General features: G+C 37.1%; 1 protein-coding gene across 2 annotated transcripts; it reads right to left on the bottom strand.

The window, feature by feature from the left end:
* Positions 1-5,304: 5,304 nt before the first annotated feature.
* Positions 5,305-8,081, bottom strand: LOC122307951 (inositol oxygenase 4-like). Of its 2 annotated transcripts, XM_043121084.1 has the most exons (11): positions 7,938-8,081; positions 7,704-7,809; positions 7,533-7,614; positions 7,077-7,281; positions 6,924-6,983; positions 6,773-6,825; positions 6,537-6,659; positions 6,267-6,336; positions 5,943-6,021; positions 5,744-5,825; positions 5,305-5,636 (listed from the first exon to the last, which is right to left on the bottom strand). In XM_043121084.1, exons 1-11 carry the CDS (start codon positions 7,966-7,968, stop codon positions 5,610-5,612), a joined length of 918 nt encoding a protein of 305 aa, XP_042977018.1. In that variant the 5' UTR covers positions 7,969-8,081; the 3' UTR covers positions 5,305-5,609. The 2 variants fall into 2 exon arrangements, with proteins under 2 accessions (XP_042977018.1, XP_042977019.1); XM_043121085.1 differs by lacking the exon at positions 6,537-6,659.
* Positions 8,082-13,667: the final 5,586 nt, after the last annotated feature.

The raw sequence follows: 13,667 nt of genomic DNA, 5'->3' as shown, positions 1-13,667 counted from the left end.
AGACCGTGATTCCTCAAAATCCACTCCCAAAATCTACAGTTTATAGATTCAATATATGAACTTAATAATACATATTGATCAAGCATTTAAATAGGCTTGTTGGGCGGGCTCCCCGCTTGGGGCAAGCAGAGGCAACCGCCCACATATGGCGGATAAGAGGGCATGAACCCGCCTTCTCAAGGTGGATGCCAGGTTTTCCACCGTACACTCGTCCTATATATATATATATATATATATATATATATATATATATATATTATAATTAAGTTTTGGAATGAAACATCTTTTTTTGGATCTCCAAAATGGCATCACTGTAAGTATATCCCAAAATTGAAACCCTAAGATTTTTAAAATTTCGAAATGCATTTGTTTTATTTTTTGCAATGGAGGATGGGATTTTTGCAATGGTTTTGTTGTGTTTTGGATGATGTGGAGTTTGATTGGTGTTTAAATTTCGATGTTTGAAGTTCTGAACATACTCTTTTAGAAAAAATTTTAGGGTTTCAATATGAAATCCTAAGGGTTTGGATTGAACTTCTAAATGATTTAAGGGTGTTGAATCTAAGAGCCTAAATAAACTCAAAATTCGAACCCTCTAACCTAATTTCTTTTGGGGTTACAAAATTAAAACCCTATACTGTTTTGGGGTTTTACTTTTGAAACCCCAAAACAATTTAACTTTAATATACCATTGGTTTGTTAATTAATTTTTTATAGTTTGTACATATGTTATTATTTTTTCCTAATTGAGAGTTTTTCTTTTTGACATTCTTTTCCTAATTCATTGTTTAGTTTTCTAGTTTTATGATGTCACTTGGAGATGTTCAATTGTTGCAACATTGGTTTTTTTTTTTTTTTTTTGTAGTAAAAGATTCATATAGAATTAGTAACAACAAAGTTAATACCAAAACAATTACAAAGTTGAATCAAGCATGACCCGTGAATGAATAAAATCTGGACATTCATGCCACCATTGAATAGTATCATCCACAAAGCAAGCATGCCTTGGAAGTAAATGAGCTAATTCATTTCTTTGGCAACCAACATGAGCTACTTCATATACTGCAAATCTAGATAGGAGACTTTGAATTTCAGATATCAAATTCTTTTGCCTTGAAAATTTTGGCTTATGTGAACCAATAGCCTCAATAACTGTCCACGAATCCCCTTCTAGTAATAAACTTGAGAAACCCAAATTAGATATCAGTTTAAGACCCCGTAAGGTAGTCAAAGCCTCTATATCATCTACTTCATATAGCCCAAATTCCTTCCGGCTCAAAGCAAATAGAAGATCACCTTTTTCATCCCTTAAAATAGCCCTAATACCTACAAAGTCAAAAGATCGAAACAAAGCACCATCAAAGTTAAGCTTTACCATACCTGGAATAGGATGCTTCCAAGAGAGTACAAGCTCTTTCTGTATCACCAACTGGCCGGGAATGTTTAACAATAATGTAATTCTCAACATATGCTAAACAATCATCAACAACTTCTTGCATCACACAAGAAGAATCCTAAAATAACTTCAAGTTTCTATACTTCCAAACTCCCCAAGAAATAATAATAAAAATAAGGACTAAAGTTATATTAAGTTGCATTAATTCCCAAACCACATTTTCATAACCAACAAAAAACTCCAAACAAGATAAAACTGGTGGACAACGAACAACCAATACCTTTTTTTACATATAGACAGCCATAAAAACAAAATATCAATCCTCTCCAACCAAGTGACAATAAGGACATCCCGCATTTGATAGAACATCACACTTCATTAAATTCATTTTAGTAGGAAGACTATCCTTACAAGCTCGCCATTCAAAGTTTTTAACCTTAATTGGTAAATTCAGATTCCAAAACTAATGCCAAAATATGGAAGATCCATATGAATGAGAACTTTCAGCCTTAATAAGTCAAACAAATTCAAGGGTAGATGATACCCAGACTTTACAAAATATACTCCATTCTTTGTGCCACTTCACACAAGTTTATCTTCACACTCTCTTGAAAATATAGGAAGCTGAAAAACTGCATTCACAACAATAGGAGGAAAAACAACTTGAACTAAATCCACATTCCAAGTTATGTGGTCCAAATTCATAAGCAAATTCACCATAGAATCATCTTATAAAACATAATTAGGAGGTAGCATCCGAGGTAACCAAAAAATTGGTACTCATTTATCATGAAGGATTCTGACTCTATTATCCTTCCCTATCTGCCAAATGCACCCATTCTGCAAAAAAGACTTAACATCACAAATACTTCACCATACATAAGAGCACCTCCTACTTACATTAGATTGTAAAAATCTATGGTAGGAAAATACTTAGCTTTAAAAAAAGGATAAAGTAAGGAATGAGGGTTGTGAATCAACCGACATCCTTGTTTAGCAAGCAAATTGCCATGTTAAACAACTCAAGGTTATTAAAACCCATACCATTAGCTTCGAAGAACATAGTTTTTTCCAGCTAATCCAATGCATCTTATGTTTAGTCTATCGTTGTCCGCACTAGAATGTTGCAAACAACCCTTCTAAGTCCTTACAAAATAATTTAGGGAATAAGAAATAACTCATAGTATAGGTTGGCAATTATTGTACAATTGCTTTAATAAAAACTTCATGCTTAGCCAATGATAACAACTATTCCTTCCAACCTTGTAGCTTCTACCAGACTCTATCTTTTAACTTTTCAAAAGTAGCACATTTGGAATGACCAACCAAAGAATGAAAACCCAAGTAACGGTCATGATGTTGAAGAAAATGCACATTCCAAATGGCCATAATTGATGCAATTTCCTCTTCATCAACATTAGGACTAATCAAAAGCTTAGTATGTAACAGCTACTTCAAACTTTCACTTTGAGAATGAGTCGCCTAACAGAATAAAAGACTATCATCTGCAAAAAAAAAAAAAAAAGGAGTAACAGCAGGAGCTTGAAGGCAGACTTTGACACCTTTTATCAAATTTTGTCTCTCATTAGATTTTAGAAGGGAAGACAACCCCTCACATAAAACAAACAAGCAAGGCAAAAACGAGTCTCCATGTCACAAACCTCATGAAGCATCAAATGAAGTAGGCACCCCATTAATTAGTACCTTATAAGATATATAATTAATACAAGACAATACCAAAGCCACCCATCTTTAATCAAACCCAAGTTTCAATTGTTGCAACATTGTTATTCATTCAAGCTATTTTTTTAATTTTTTTATTAATTTATAATAGTTTTAGATTAATGTGTAATAGTTTATAACACTTTGTAATAAGTCAGAATCATTAGATTTACTTATATTTAGAACTAAAATTTAATTTTACACATTTAATTTTGTATTTCAAATTAAATGAAAATAGATTTTAGACCAAAATTGGACCATTGAGTCCCTTGGGTGAGTGAACTGCTACCCGGCATCAAGGCGGGGGCATCTGCCCACAGGGGCTAGGGCTAGGGCCCAGGGGCCCAAATCACCCCCCACCCATAAGGTAGCAGGGCCCCTAACTGCCTACCTAAAAGGTGTGGGTAGCACCCCTAAATTTAATACTGTTTAAGAAACATAATTATGTATAACAATAACTAGGGGTGACAATTCGTGTTAGCAGGTCATGTTTGTATCGTGTTAAGTCATTAATATTCAACTATACGGGTCAACCCAAACACGAAAGCTAAACTGGTCAATCAAACCGTCAAATCCTAATACGACTCATTTAAATAGCAAGTGACACGATCTCACATACTTTGATCTGTTTAATAACTAATTAGAAATGAGTCAACACGACATGATGCATTTGCACCAATTTTAACCCTTTTTAAGTAAATAGGTTGAATTGACACGCATAACTCATTTGACCTAATTAACATAATTTTAAATAAATGTCAAAATCTATATTTATTTATATCCACAATATCTAAAAAAATGGAAGGGAGTTTTTGTACCCAACAGGGCTAGGCCCAACCCACTTCGCCGAATCTAAAGGCCCGTGACTTGGTGGGTTAGAAAATGAAAGGAAGAATGGAAACCCAAGGCTGGTCGGGATCCTATCCCCGACAAGATTAGCCGCATTAAATGCAATGTTGAATGGCCCACACTAGGTTAAGGTCTTGTCCCTAATAGGAAAGACCACAATAAATACGACACCATGCCGTCCAAAACAAGGGGTGATCATTATAAAGACAGAGAAGACAGAGACCTCTCTAGAGGCAGAGGTATAAATAAGAGAAAACTGGTAAGGGAAAGGGGTTAATCACTCAAATCAAACTCTTAACTCCATTTCTCTTTTCTTCCAGTAAGATTATTTTTCTAACTTTGGCTTTAAAGGTGCACAGACACACCCGACCACCCCTTTTATTCCTTTGGTAGAAGCTTGGCAGTGTTCGAAGATGGTGGTTACAAAACTTGCCTCAACCAAAACAATAAGACTTACTAACATATTAATATTTTTTTGATTTTAACTTATAAGAAAACTAAAATTATAAACCCAACAATAACAAATATGAGCATAGATCTAAAATTATAATCTCAATAATAAAACATAAGCATATTGAAAAAGACCAATATTACAACCTATAATAATAAAATTGTAAATTTTGAAATACAATCTAAACAGGTTATTACGGGTTGATTTTGGGTTAAGCAGGTTGACCCATTATTGACTTGTTTATTAGTTGTGTCTTAATGATTAACCCGTTTTGACCCAAATTTATTTATATCAAATACAAACTCACTAATTTTGTATCGTATTCGTGTTGGATTCATGGGTTGTGTTACATGTTACCACCACTAATAATTATAACCTATGTGTAACAATAAATGTCACGAGTTGGTACAATCTAGAAGCCCTTATCAACTCCAATGTCAAGACAACTCAAGACTCACTATTTGGAATCGATAGTTGCAAGGGCTCAAGTTTCTTTCTCTTAAGTTTTAACTTATTGCCCCGTTTGAATAATAAAAGTATTTCATCTTACCTCATCATTATAGCTTTTCTAAATTTCCACACGAAATATAATAAACTATTTAACTTTTTCAAATCTTAAAATAATAATAATATTAAAAAATAATATTTTAACAATATTTTATTCAACTTTCATCTTTCATCTAAAACTATCTCATTTCACTATTTAAACCACACTTAAGATATCTTAGCACTGAGATATCATCCGCCCATCCTATGTTACATAATTTTATTTTTTTGAACGTACACATTTTACCTTTTGAATGGTGCAAATTTAAAGAAAGTCAGCCATTGAGCAGTATTTAGCTATATAAAAGGTAAATGATGAAAGCAAATTGGAATTTGGAGCAAACAGAAATGATTTACTTGTACATTTCTTTTTGGTTACAGAGCAACGCGTGCATTACAGTAATAGAAAAAACATATTATAATTGTAGTAAATATCTTTTCAAACAAACTGAAAAGAGGACATGATCCTCCCATAGTATCCTTTATTTATGTGCATACACATCAAAGAACTACAAATTAATGTAGCGTGTGTATATAAACATAATATATATATTACACACACATAAATATATATATATATATATATATATCGGCGGCGGCCACCATTGCCATTTCTAGAATCCAGCATGCTGAATATATCCAAGTTCACCACTTGAGTTTTGCCGGAAAATACTGCAAAAAAATCATCCCAATTTAGAAAGGCAGGCAAAACTGAAGTTAAAATGGCTAGATATATAATTAAAGGTCGTATTTATAAGAAATGAAATTGATCATCTAACCTTTTCAATGAGGGACATGTAATATGGCTTTACTTTCTCAATATCAATCTTATCTTTGCTCTTACTGTAGAGGTCGTATTTGCTGTTCATGATCGTGTATATATATTAAAAAACATGTTAAGTTCCTTTAATATAAATCAAACATTAATAGGGAAAAGAAATTTTGAGGTGGAAGAAATACAAACAATAGCTTAATTACTTGAATATATGAAGCCAGTTTAGACTCTTGGCATCCTCATCGTTGAGTAGGTGCTTATACGCTCCCGCCGTATGTAAAGCTGAAATGCCATATATATAGAGATCATTGAAATCAACATATAGATTGACTGTCGCCCAGATACATCATTTAATTAATACTTAAAAGATCTAGATCATCATCATATATATATATATATATCATATCATTTTCGAAGCAAAAACTTCATTCATGTTGAATCACATCATCTATTTATGCGTTAAATGATCCTCGATTATCATTTATATCATGATTAGATTGTATACTTATTTGAAAAATAATGCTTACGGTAAAATGAGTGGAATCGAATAATGAACAATGCGGCTGGAGGTAGAGTTGTCCCATTCTGTTTAGCCACCTGCACATATATATATATATATATATAGAGAGAGAGAGAGAGAGAGAGAGAGAGAGAGAGAGAGAGATGTAATTGACATTAATCAACCAGCAGCAACAGCACTTACTTATGAGTAAAATGATTGCTCACACAAATACTGATAAATTTTATATTAATAATTATTAATTGGAAGGTGATGGAGAATTAATATAGATATATACCAAGTACATGTAGTCATCATGCCCCCATGATATCATTACATTGTCCAGTCCACATCCTTGAGAGTAAATTCCGTATTTGGTATTGTAAGCTGGGTTGTTGTAATCTGGATTTTCCTTGAAATACTACATGCAATAATAACAAACGAAACATATTTGTCTCGATTGGTTGATCAATAAGATAACAACCAAGTTGTTTAAATTAAGCTCATGGTTAACTTAGCAAAAAAGAAACAGACCTTGTTGTGGACAATTGAATCGTCAAAAGCACATCCAAGAGGGAATGTATCCCCTGCAATATTAAAATTAACCCACTCAAGAGATCAGAGAGAGAGAGAGAGAGAGAGATTAAAAACAAACTAATTTCTAGGGTTATGACAGAATGCTTACCCACAACAGCCCATTGAGGAAGTCCTCCAAATTGAGGAAGGAGAAGAACTTTTCCAAGGTCTGAAACCAATTAGTAAGACAATCTTATTTTGTATCTCATTTCAGCTTTGGATAGCATCAAGAAACTGGGATTGGGAACATATTATAAATTACCATGAATTAAGGCAGTGAGATGCAGCCAATCTTCATCGGGATAATCTTTTCTAATTGCTTCAGCCGTTTGTAACAAGTGCATAATTTGTGGTTCGTCCAAGTCAGGATCACTATCATCCACCACCTCGTTGAGGAGCTCACAACATTCCCATATCCCCATTTCCATTCTATTCAGCTTAGCATACTCTGCTCTCATCCTCTTCACCTACAACATTCATTTTGCACCAAAATTAACCTAATTCCATGCACATTGTAATATCTTTTTTAGACAAGTAGCTCAACAATATTAAAAAGATCCTCTGAACTTAAGGGTTTCAAATGAAAGAGAGATAAATTCAAAAACTTGGTCCAAATCTACAATATTTATTACTAATTTAACGATGTTTGAAATTTTTATACAAGCAACAACAAATACTGTAGGAGGCTGGGGTGCCGGAAGCACATGAGTTTGCTTACAAAATTATATGTTTGGTTAATGTGCTGCAACCTGTAGAACTCCTCGACCGTGCTTTGCCTTGCACTTTCTGCATTATAGTCCCTGCTCAGAATTTTGATCATGGATCAGTGTTACCCTTAATACATCACCAAACAAGAGTTGAAAGCTAAATAGTGAAATTTGTAGGACACCTGAATGAGTTTCCGAATGAATTGATTTCTGGTGCGAAGAATCCATTCTTTGCTACCATTTCTTTCTCAGAATCGTCTTTGTTTGACACATCTTTGGGCTCCAGTGCTGGTGACACTCAATCGAAAAAATAAATTAACAAATAAAACATCAAAACAAATGCAATAATAGAGACTCAATTCATCATCCCAAAAAAAAAAGGCATGGAAAAGAAAATAAAATCAAAAATGGTATACCAAGCACAGGCTTCTCAACGAGGATGGTCATTTTTCTTCCAAAATTCAAGCAACTAATGTAACTCAGAGCAATCAGACAGATCAATATATAAACAAGTAAAAAGTCCTACTTTTGGTTGTGGATGGCAAGCTCATGTCAAAGAGTTACTGGCATTTATAGTTTCATGAAAAGGTCCTCTTCCGTAAAATGAAAATATTTGTGTCCTCGATCTAAAATCTTGTTTTATTGAAAAACAACTTATCCATTAAGGCCGAAGGAAACGCTCAAAGTATTAATCCACGCTATGTTTCACGCCCTTAATTTATTATTTGACAACAAGATGAGTCCCTGCACATCTCTCTCCCAATTAGATAAAATTTGTTATTAGGCTAAAAAAAAAAAGATGGATTTTCTATTCCCCAAAAAAAAAAAAAAAAAAGTGTCTATACCTAAATTCCAATAATTAGTGAATTGGATATTCTGATTTAAGGGAAGAATTAGTTATAAAAATGTTATCTTTGAGACTAGTTTTAAGTAGTTTTGGAGTACTAATGAGGTCATGACACTTTGATCGATCCCAGCACATCCTGCCAAATTATTAAAACTCTTACCTAATAACCCGTATTTGATAATAATATGGCATTATCGATATCATTATGTGAGAGGATGAAGTTGTAACGGGTATCTATTCCAAAATGACATTTTTCACATCTTTGATAAGCATATATAATTTGTTGAGTCGTGTGTAGATATTACACTATTGTTAACTAATTTCCTCCAATTATATGTGAGTAACTCTATTTTAAATCTGATCTACACCACAGTACACCATCTACGTAGCATAATTTAATTTGAAAGATAAATTTTAAAATTTTTATCTTACAAATCAAATTATATCATGTAAATAGTGTGTGGTAATCAGGACTTAGAATAGAGTTACTAATTATCAACTAATTAAGATGAGAAGCACGGACTGAGTATTTACCTTAATTCTAGGTAAGCATTACAGTCTCATGCTCTTCACAAATAATATGGACATGCCCTTAGCCTACCAATGATAGAGTCAAGGATCAATACTGGCATCCAAAAGATCAATAATACAACTATTTAAAATCTTATTTTAATTACAACCAATTAATATAATATATAGTTTCACTTCATTAAAATTTATTTGGAACTCGGTTTTACCTCTCAAGTTTTTTATTTTTATCCAGAAGTTGTGAGATGGCGTACTTATTGCATTAATTAGATGACAAACTTAAAAAACCTGGTGTTCTAGATCATGATTTCTTGGCATCTAAATTACGTAGTTATTGTTCTCAAGGGGCTGTTGAACCTCATGAATCTCATGTCTTTAATGATTGTACATGGAGATGACAAAACATCTTGATCAGAGGCCCAAATAAACCCGGGCTGTTATTCAGGCCTTGGCCTAGGAGATCTCTGACTAATTTCGGAGGACTAGTCCATCTCCAATATTGACAAATAACCATCTAAAGATCATACTAGACAAGAACGGTTATCATTTGACTTAAATATCAAATGAACCCCTTCTCCACAAGTTTGAATATCAAATAGTATATAAGTCAGCTATCACACGAACAACAGATTTGTTACAAGCCTTATATCTATGGAGGGCCCAAGTATGTAGGGGCTATCTAATTAATTGGTATTGAAGAGAGTGGATTCACTGAGATCACTGACTTGGGCATCGGAAACGTTCCCACTAACCCCCAAGCCATCTTATTCTTTAGTTGCATGTGGTCAAACGTAGGTGACGGTGAAATACGTCCATAACAGTTAGCGTTGTCTATGGGATCAGCTTTATCCTACAACCAGCATTTTCACATGCACACTACAACTTGATCACAAGCAACTAGAGATCAAGAAGCATCGTCAAGAAACATGGAGAGAAGACTTGCATAAATGAAGGAGGTAGTGAGGAAACTCACCGCTGAGTTGGATGCATCATGAAAGGAGAATGAATTTCTTAAGATGAAAAAAGGCCAGCCGAGAGAGGATTAAGGGGAAAGAGTGGATATGGAGGCACATAATGTGGGAGCAGGGAAACCCCCCAGAAAATAAAGAAATGAAAAAAATGCATCACAATTGCAGAGCTTAATAGACAAGTATGAGGAATGGCCAAGAAGATAGGGACATTTCCTCAATCAATAAGTTGTTGTCCAACACAAATCTACCATTTGGCGTGGAGATTATGGCAGTGTCATTGCCTCCGAAGTTCAAAGTTCCCTCTATAGACTTATATGACGGCTCAAAAGATCCTATGGAGCATCTAGAGACTTTTAAAGCCCATATGACACTCCACGGGTTTCCTAAGGAAATCTCATGTCAGGCTTTCCCTTTGACTTTGAGTGGAATAGCGCGAGGATGGTTCAAGAGCCGAGATCCATAGACAAATTTGATGAATTAGGCCGACAGTTTTTGACCCAATTCATGGCAAGCAAAAGGCTTAAAAGTCTAGTCGCATACTTATTGACTATGAAGCAGAGAGAAGATGAAAGTCTAAAAGCATACCTTACATGTTTAAATAAGGAGAGAATGACAGCTGATAACCAGGATGAGAAGATTATGATGGCCACATTGCTCGAGGGGAATATGGCCAATGAGTTCTTTCATGGCCGAATTGGCAAGGAAGACCCCCTCCACGTTACAAGAATTTATGAATATGGCCAACGACTTTGTCAACACTGAGGATACGCTTATCATTTTGAATCCCAGGTCGAGGGAAAGTCTGAAGAAAGATTGTGATGGGGGACAAAAGGCCAGAAGGGATCAGCATGAATCAAGGTGTGATGGTAATGTAAGAAGACATAATGGCAATTATGTACACCATTCTAGTGTGCACAATCAAGACAAAAAAAAGGAAGCAAGGCAAGATGATGATAATAGGCAACAAAAAGGGAAGTACTATACGTACCATAAAATAAATGGGCATAGAACGAAGGATTTCCACAACCTAAAATGAAAGATTGAAGATATGAGAGATAGTGGTGAGTCAGAGCAACTAGTGGCCCAGAATGCCACTTCCCCACGATGGGCAAATGACCGAAAGCCCGAGAATATACTCGGCAAGTGAAAGTCCCAAACGACGGGGCTCCCCAAAGAGAGGAATGATGTCACAAGAACCTCAAGACCGGCGACCAAGGGCAAATGTGGGACGAAGAAACCCTCCCTCCGAGGAGATACATACAATCACCAAAGGATACGCTAGAGGTAGCCCAACCTCCTTGGGGAGGAAGGTGTATGCAAGGTGGGCGAGGTACGAGGAAATTTACAATGTAGAGAAAACTGTCAAACAACCTCAAGTGTAGGTATCCCCCACCATATCCTTCGGGGATGAGATTGACAAAAAGTTGTCTACCCACATGATGATGCTTTAGTAGTGACGATGTTGGTGGAAAATTACACCACGAGAAGGACATTGATTGATAATGCAAGTTTGGCGAACATCCTAATTTAGGATGCATTCAGCAAGGTGGGGATTAATGTAGATCAGCTGTGACCTGCACCAACTACATTAAAAGGGTTCACTGGGGACACTATCCAACCCATGGGGTCCATTGCATTGCCAGGATCTGTAGGGACGAATACCCACGTCACCACCACCATGAAAGAGTTCTTGGTAGTAAGGACTCGGTCAGCATACAATGAAATTATTGGTCAGCCCACACTGAATTCATTAAAAGCAATCACCTCAACCCATCACCTGAAAATAAAGTTTCTAACAAAAATAGGAGTTAGGGAAGTACATGGCAACCAAGTCCTATCTCGAGAGTTCTACGTATAGGAGCTCAAACAAGGAGAAAAAGAGGTAAGTGTAGTCGAGTTAGAAGAAGTGGCGAGCGTGATCCTTCCACCACCACCCCAATTATTGATGACTGAAACAAAAACAATGGGATGCATTGAAATAGGAAGAAGAACCTCTGCAGCTTGTCACCTTTGATTTGCCTCACCTAGAGAGTTATGTGAAGATAGGGATGTGATGACCCGCTTTTGCGTGTATTTTCACTGAAGGGTTGTTTTTAATTTAATTAATATATTAGTTTATTTATTTTAAATTAATGTGTTTTAAATTGGTTTTTAATTTATTTGATGTGGTGTTTATTTTATTTAGTCGTTTTACGGTTTTTAAAATCGTTTTCGGCGGATCAGTTTTGGTTTCCGGAGTGAGGACTGGACCTCATTTCTTTTCTTTTCTCTTTTTCTTTTCCCTTTTTCCTTTTTCTTTTTCTTCTTTTCTTCTTTTCTTCTTTTTCTTTCTCTTTTCCTTTCCGGTTTCCCTCTCCCCGTGCGTCCTCCCTCTTTTTCTCATTCCCGTTGCCTCCACTTTGACCGGCCGGTTCTCCGCCGTCCGGCCACCGTTTGGTGCGCCGTCACCACTATTCTCTTCCCCTTCCACCATAGATCATCCCCACCAATTTTTAGAGCCATCGGACCAGCCGTTAGCTTTCGAGAGCCGCCGGAAGTTGCTGCACTTGCTCTGTTTTCACTCCTGTCGCCGGAATCTTCTTCAGCCCAGACCGCCGCCGTCCGGCCACCGTTTGGCTCGCCGCCAGTCTTGTTCGAACCCCCTCCCTCCGGCGCACCTTCCCACCAAATATCTCCCCCATCCGGCCGGCCGTTTGGCCGGAAAAGCCATTTGAAGCCCCACGGTTTTTGGCTCGATTCGCCGCCATCGCTCCACCTCCGGCCACCATTTCTTCACCACTTCATCACCGACTCCTTGCCGTCATAACCCACCTATTTTCGGCCTCCAACGACCACCGGAACAGCTCCTACGAGCTTGCTTTCCGATTTGAGTTTTCCGGCCTATTTCCGGCGTTTTCGCCGCCACCCACGGCCAACCACCACTTCCAATAGCTTCACAATCATCCCTAGACCATTCCCTATCAATCCTAAGCTCTAGTTTGTCCCCGTTCAAAAGTGGGTAATTTATTACCCACGGACACAGTGTAAAATACACTGTTACGTTGCTTTTCTTCCGCCGTGTGCAACGCCGCAAGCTTTTTAAAAATACCATATAGCGCTGTAAGTATTTTCCAAATCCTATTTTCAGATTTAAATATATATCGCTCATTCAATTTATTTATTGTTGTTGGTTGTTGATTCCGGACTGAGTCCGAGGAGTTTCGGGGGTCGGATGAATGGAGGACGGAGTTGCCTGTTTATTTGTTTTATGTTGTTGGATTATTTTATTATGCATTGTTATGGCATTACATGGTGCATGCACGCGTGTTTGTGGATTTATGTGAAAAGCCTGTGTATTGGCGTAAGTGTATTGCGGGTGCGTGTATATCACGAGCCCAAGCCGGGATGGGTTATTATCTCGGTGGAGCTCCTCTGGTCACTCAGGAGCGGAATAAACTGGGTGATGTCCCCTGAGTTGTCGAGAGCGATGACGGGAGCGGGGCTAGGGGATGCTTGGCTACGAACGCGCCGGGCGCGGAACCGGGCATCGCCCTACTCACCGACTCCGTGGCCCTTCGCTGGCGAGGGCTAGTGGATGCTTGGCTACAAACGCGCGGGGCGCGGAACTGGGCATCGCTCGTTAGGTGTCACATGCGTAGTGGTACTCTGCGGTGTGGCACTGGAGCCAGGGTGTGCGGATGACCCCTAGGGGAGGTCATGGTGCATACGGTTAAAATTGGATAATGGTTTGTGAGGCCAAATGGGACTTTTGGCGTGGGCCAGATGGACTTCTGGCGAGATATTGGGCCAGATGGACTTCT

This window comes from Carya illinoinensis, chromosome 4 (genome assembly GCF_018687715.1).
Source record: "Carya illinoinensis cultivar Pawnee chromosome 4, C.illinoinensisPawnee_v1, whole genome shotgun sequence".
Classification (NCBI taxonomy): Eukaryota; Viridiplantae; Streptophyta; class Magnoliopsida; order Fagales; family Juglandaceae; genus Carya; species Carya illinoinensis.
Note: the sequence above shows the minus strand (reverse complement) of the source record. Positions and strands in the feature narration are given on the sequence as shown.

Excerpts from the sequence above, each read along its gene's own strand:
- LOC122307951 (XM_043121084.1), bottom strand. The coding sequence starts at position 7,968 with ATGACCATCCTCGTTGAGAAGCCTGTGCTTG. Across the intron at positions 6,660-6,772 it reads ATTCAATTGTCCACAACAAG|TATTTCAAGGAAAATCCAGA; the intron begins GTCTGTTTCTTT and ends TATTGCATGTAG. Across the intron at positions 5,826-5,942 it reads AACTGGCTTCATATATTCAA|CAAATACGACCTCTACAGTA; the intron begins GTAATTAAGCTA and ends GATCATGAACAG.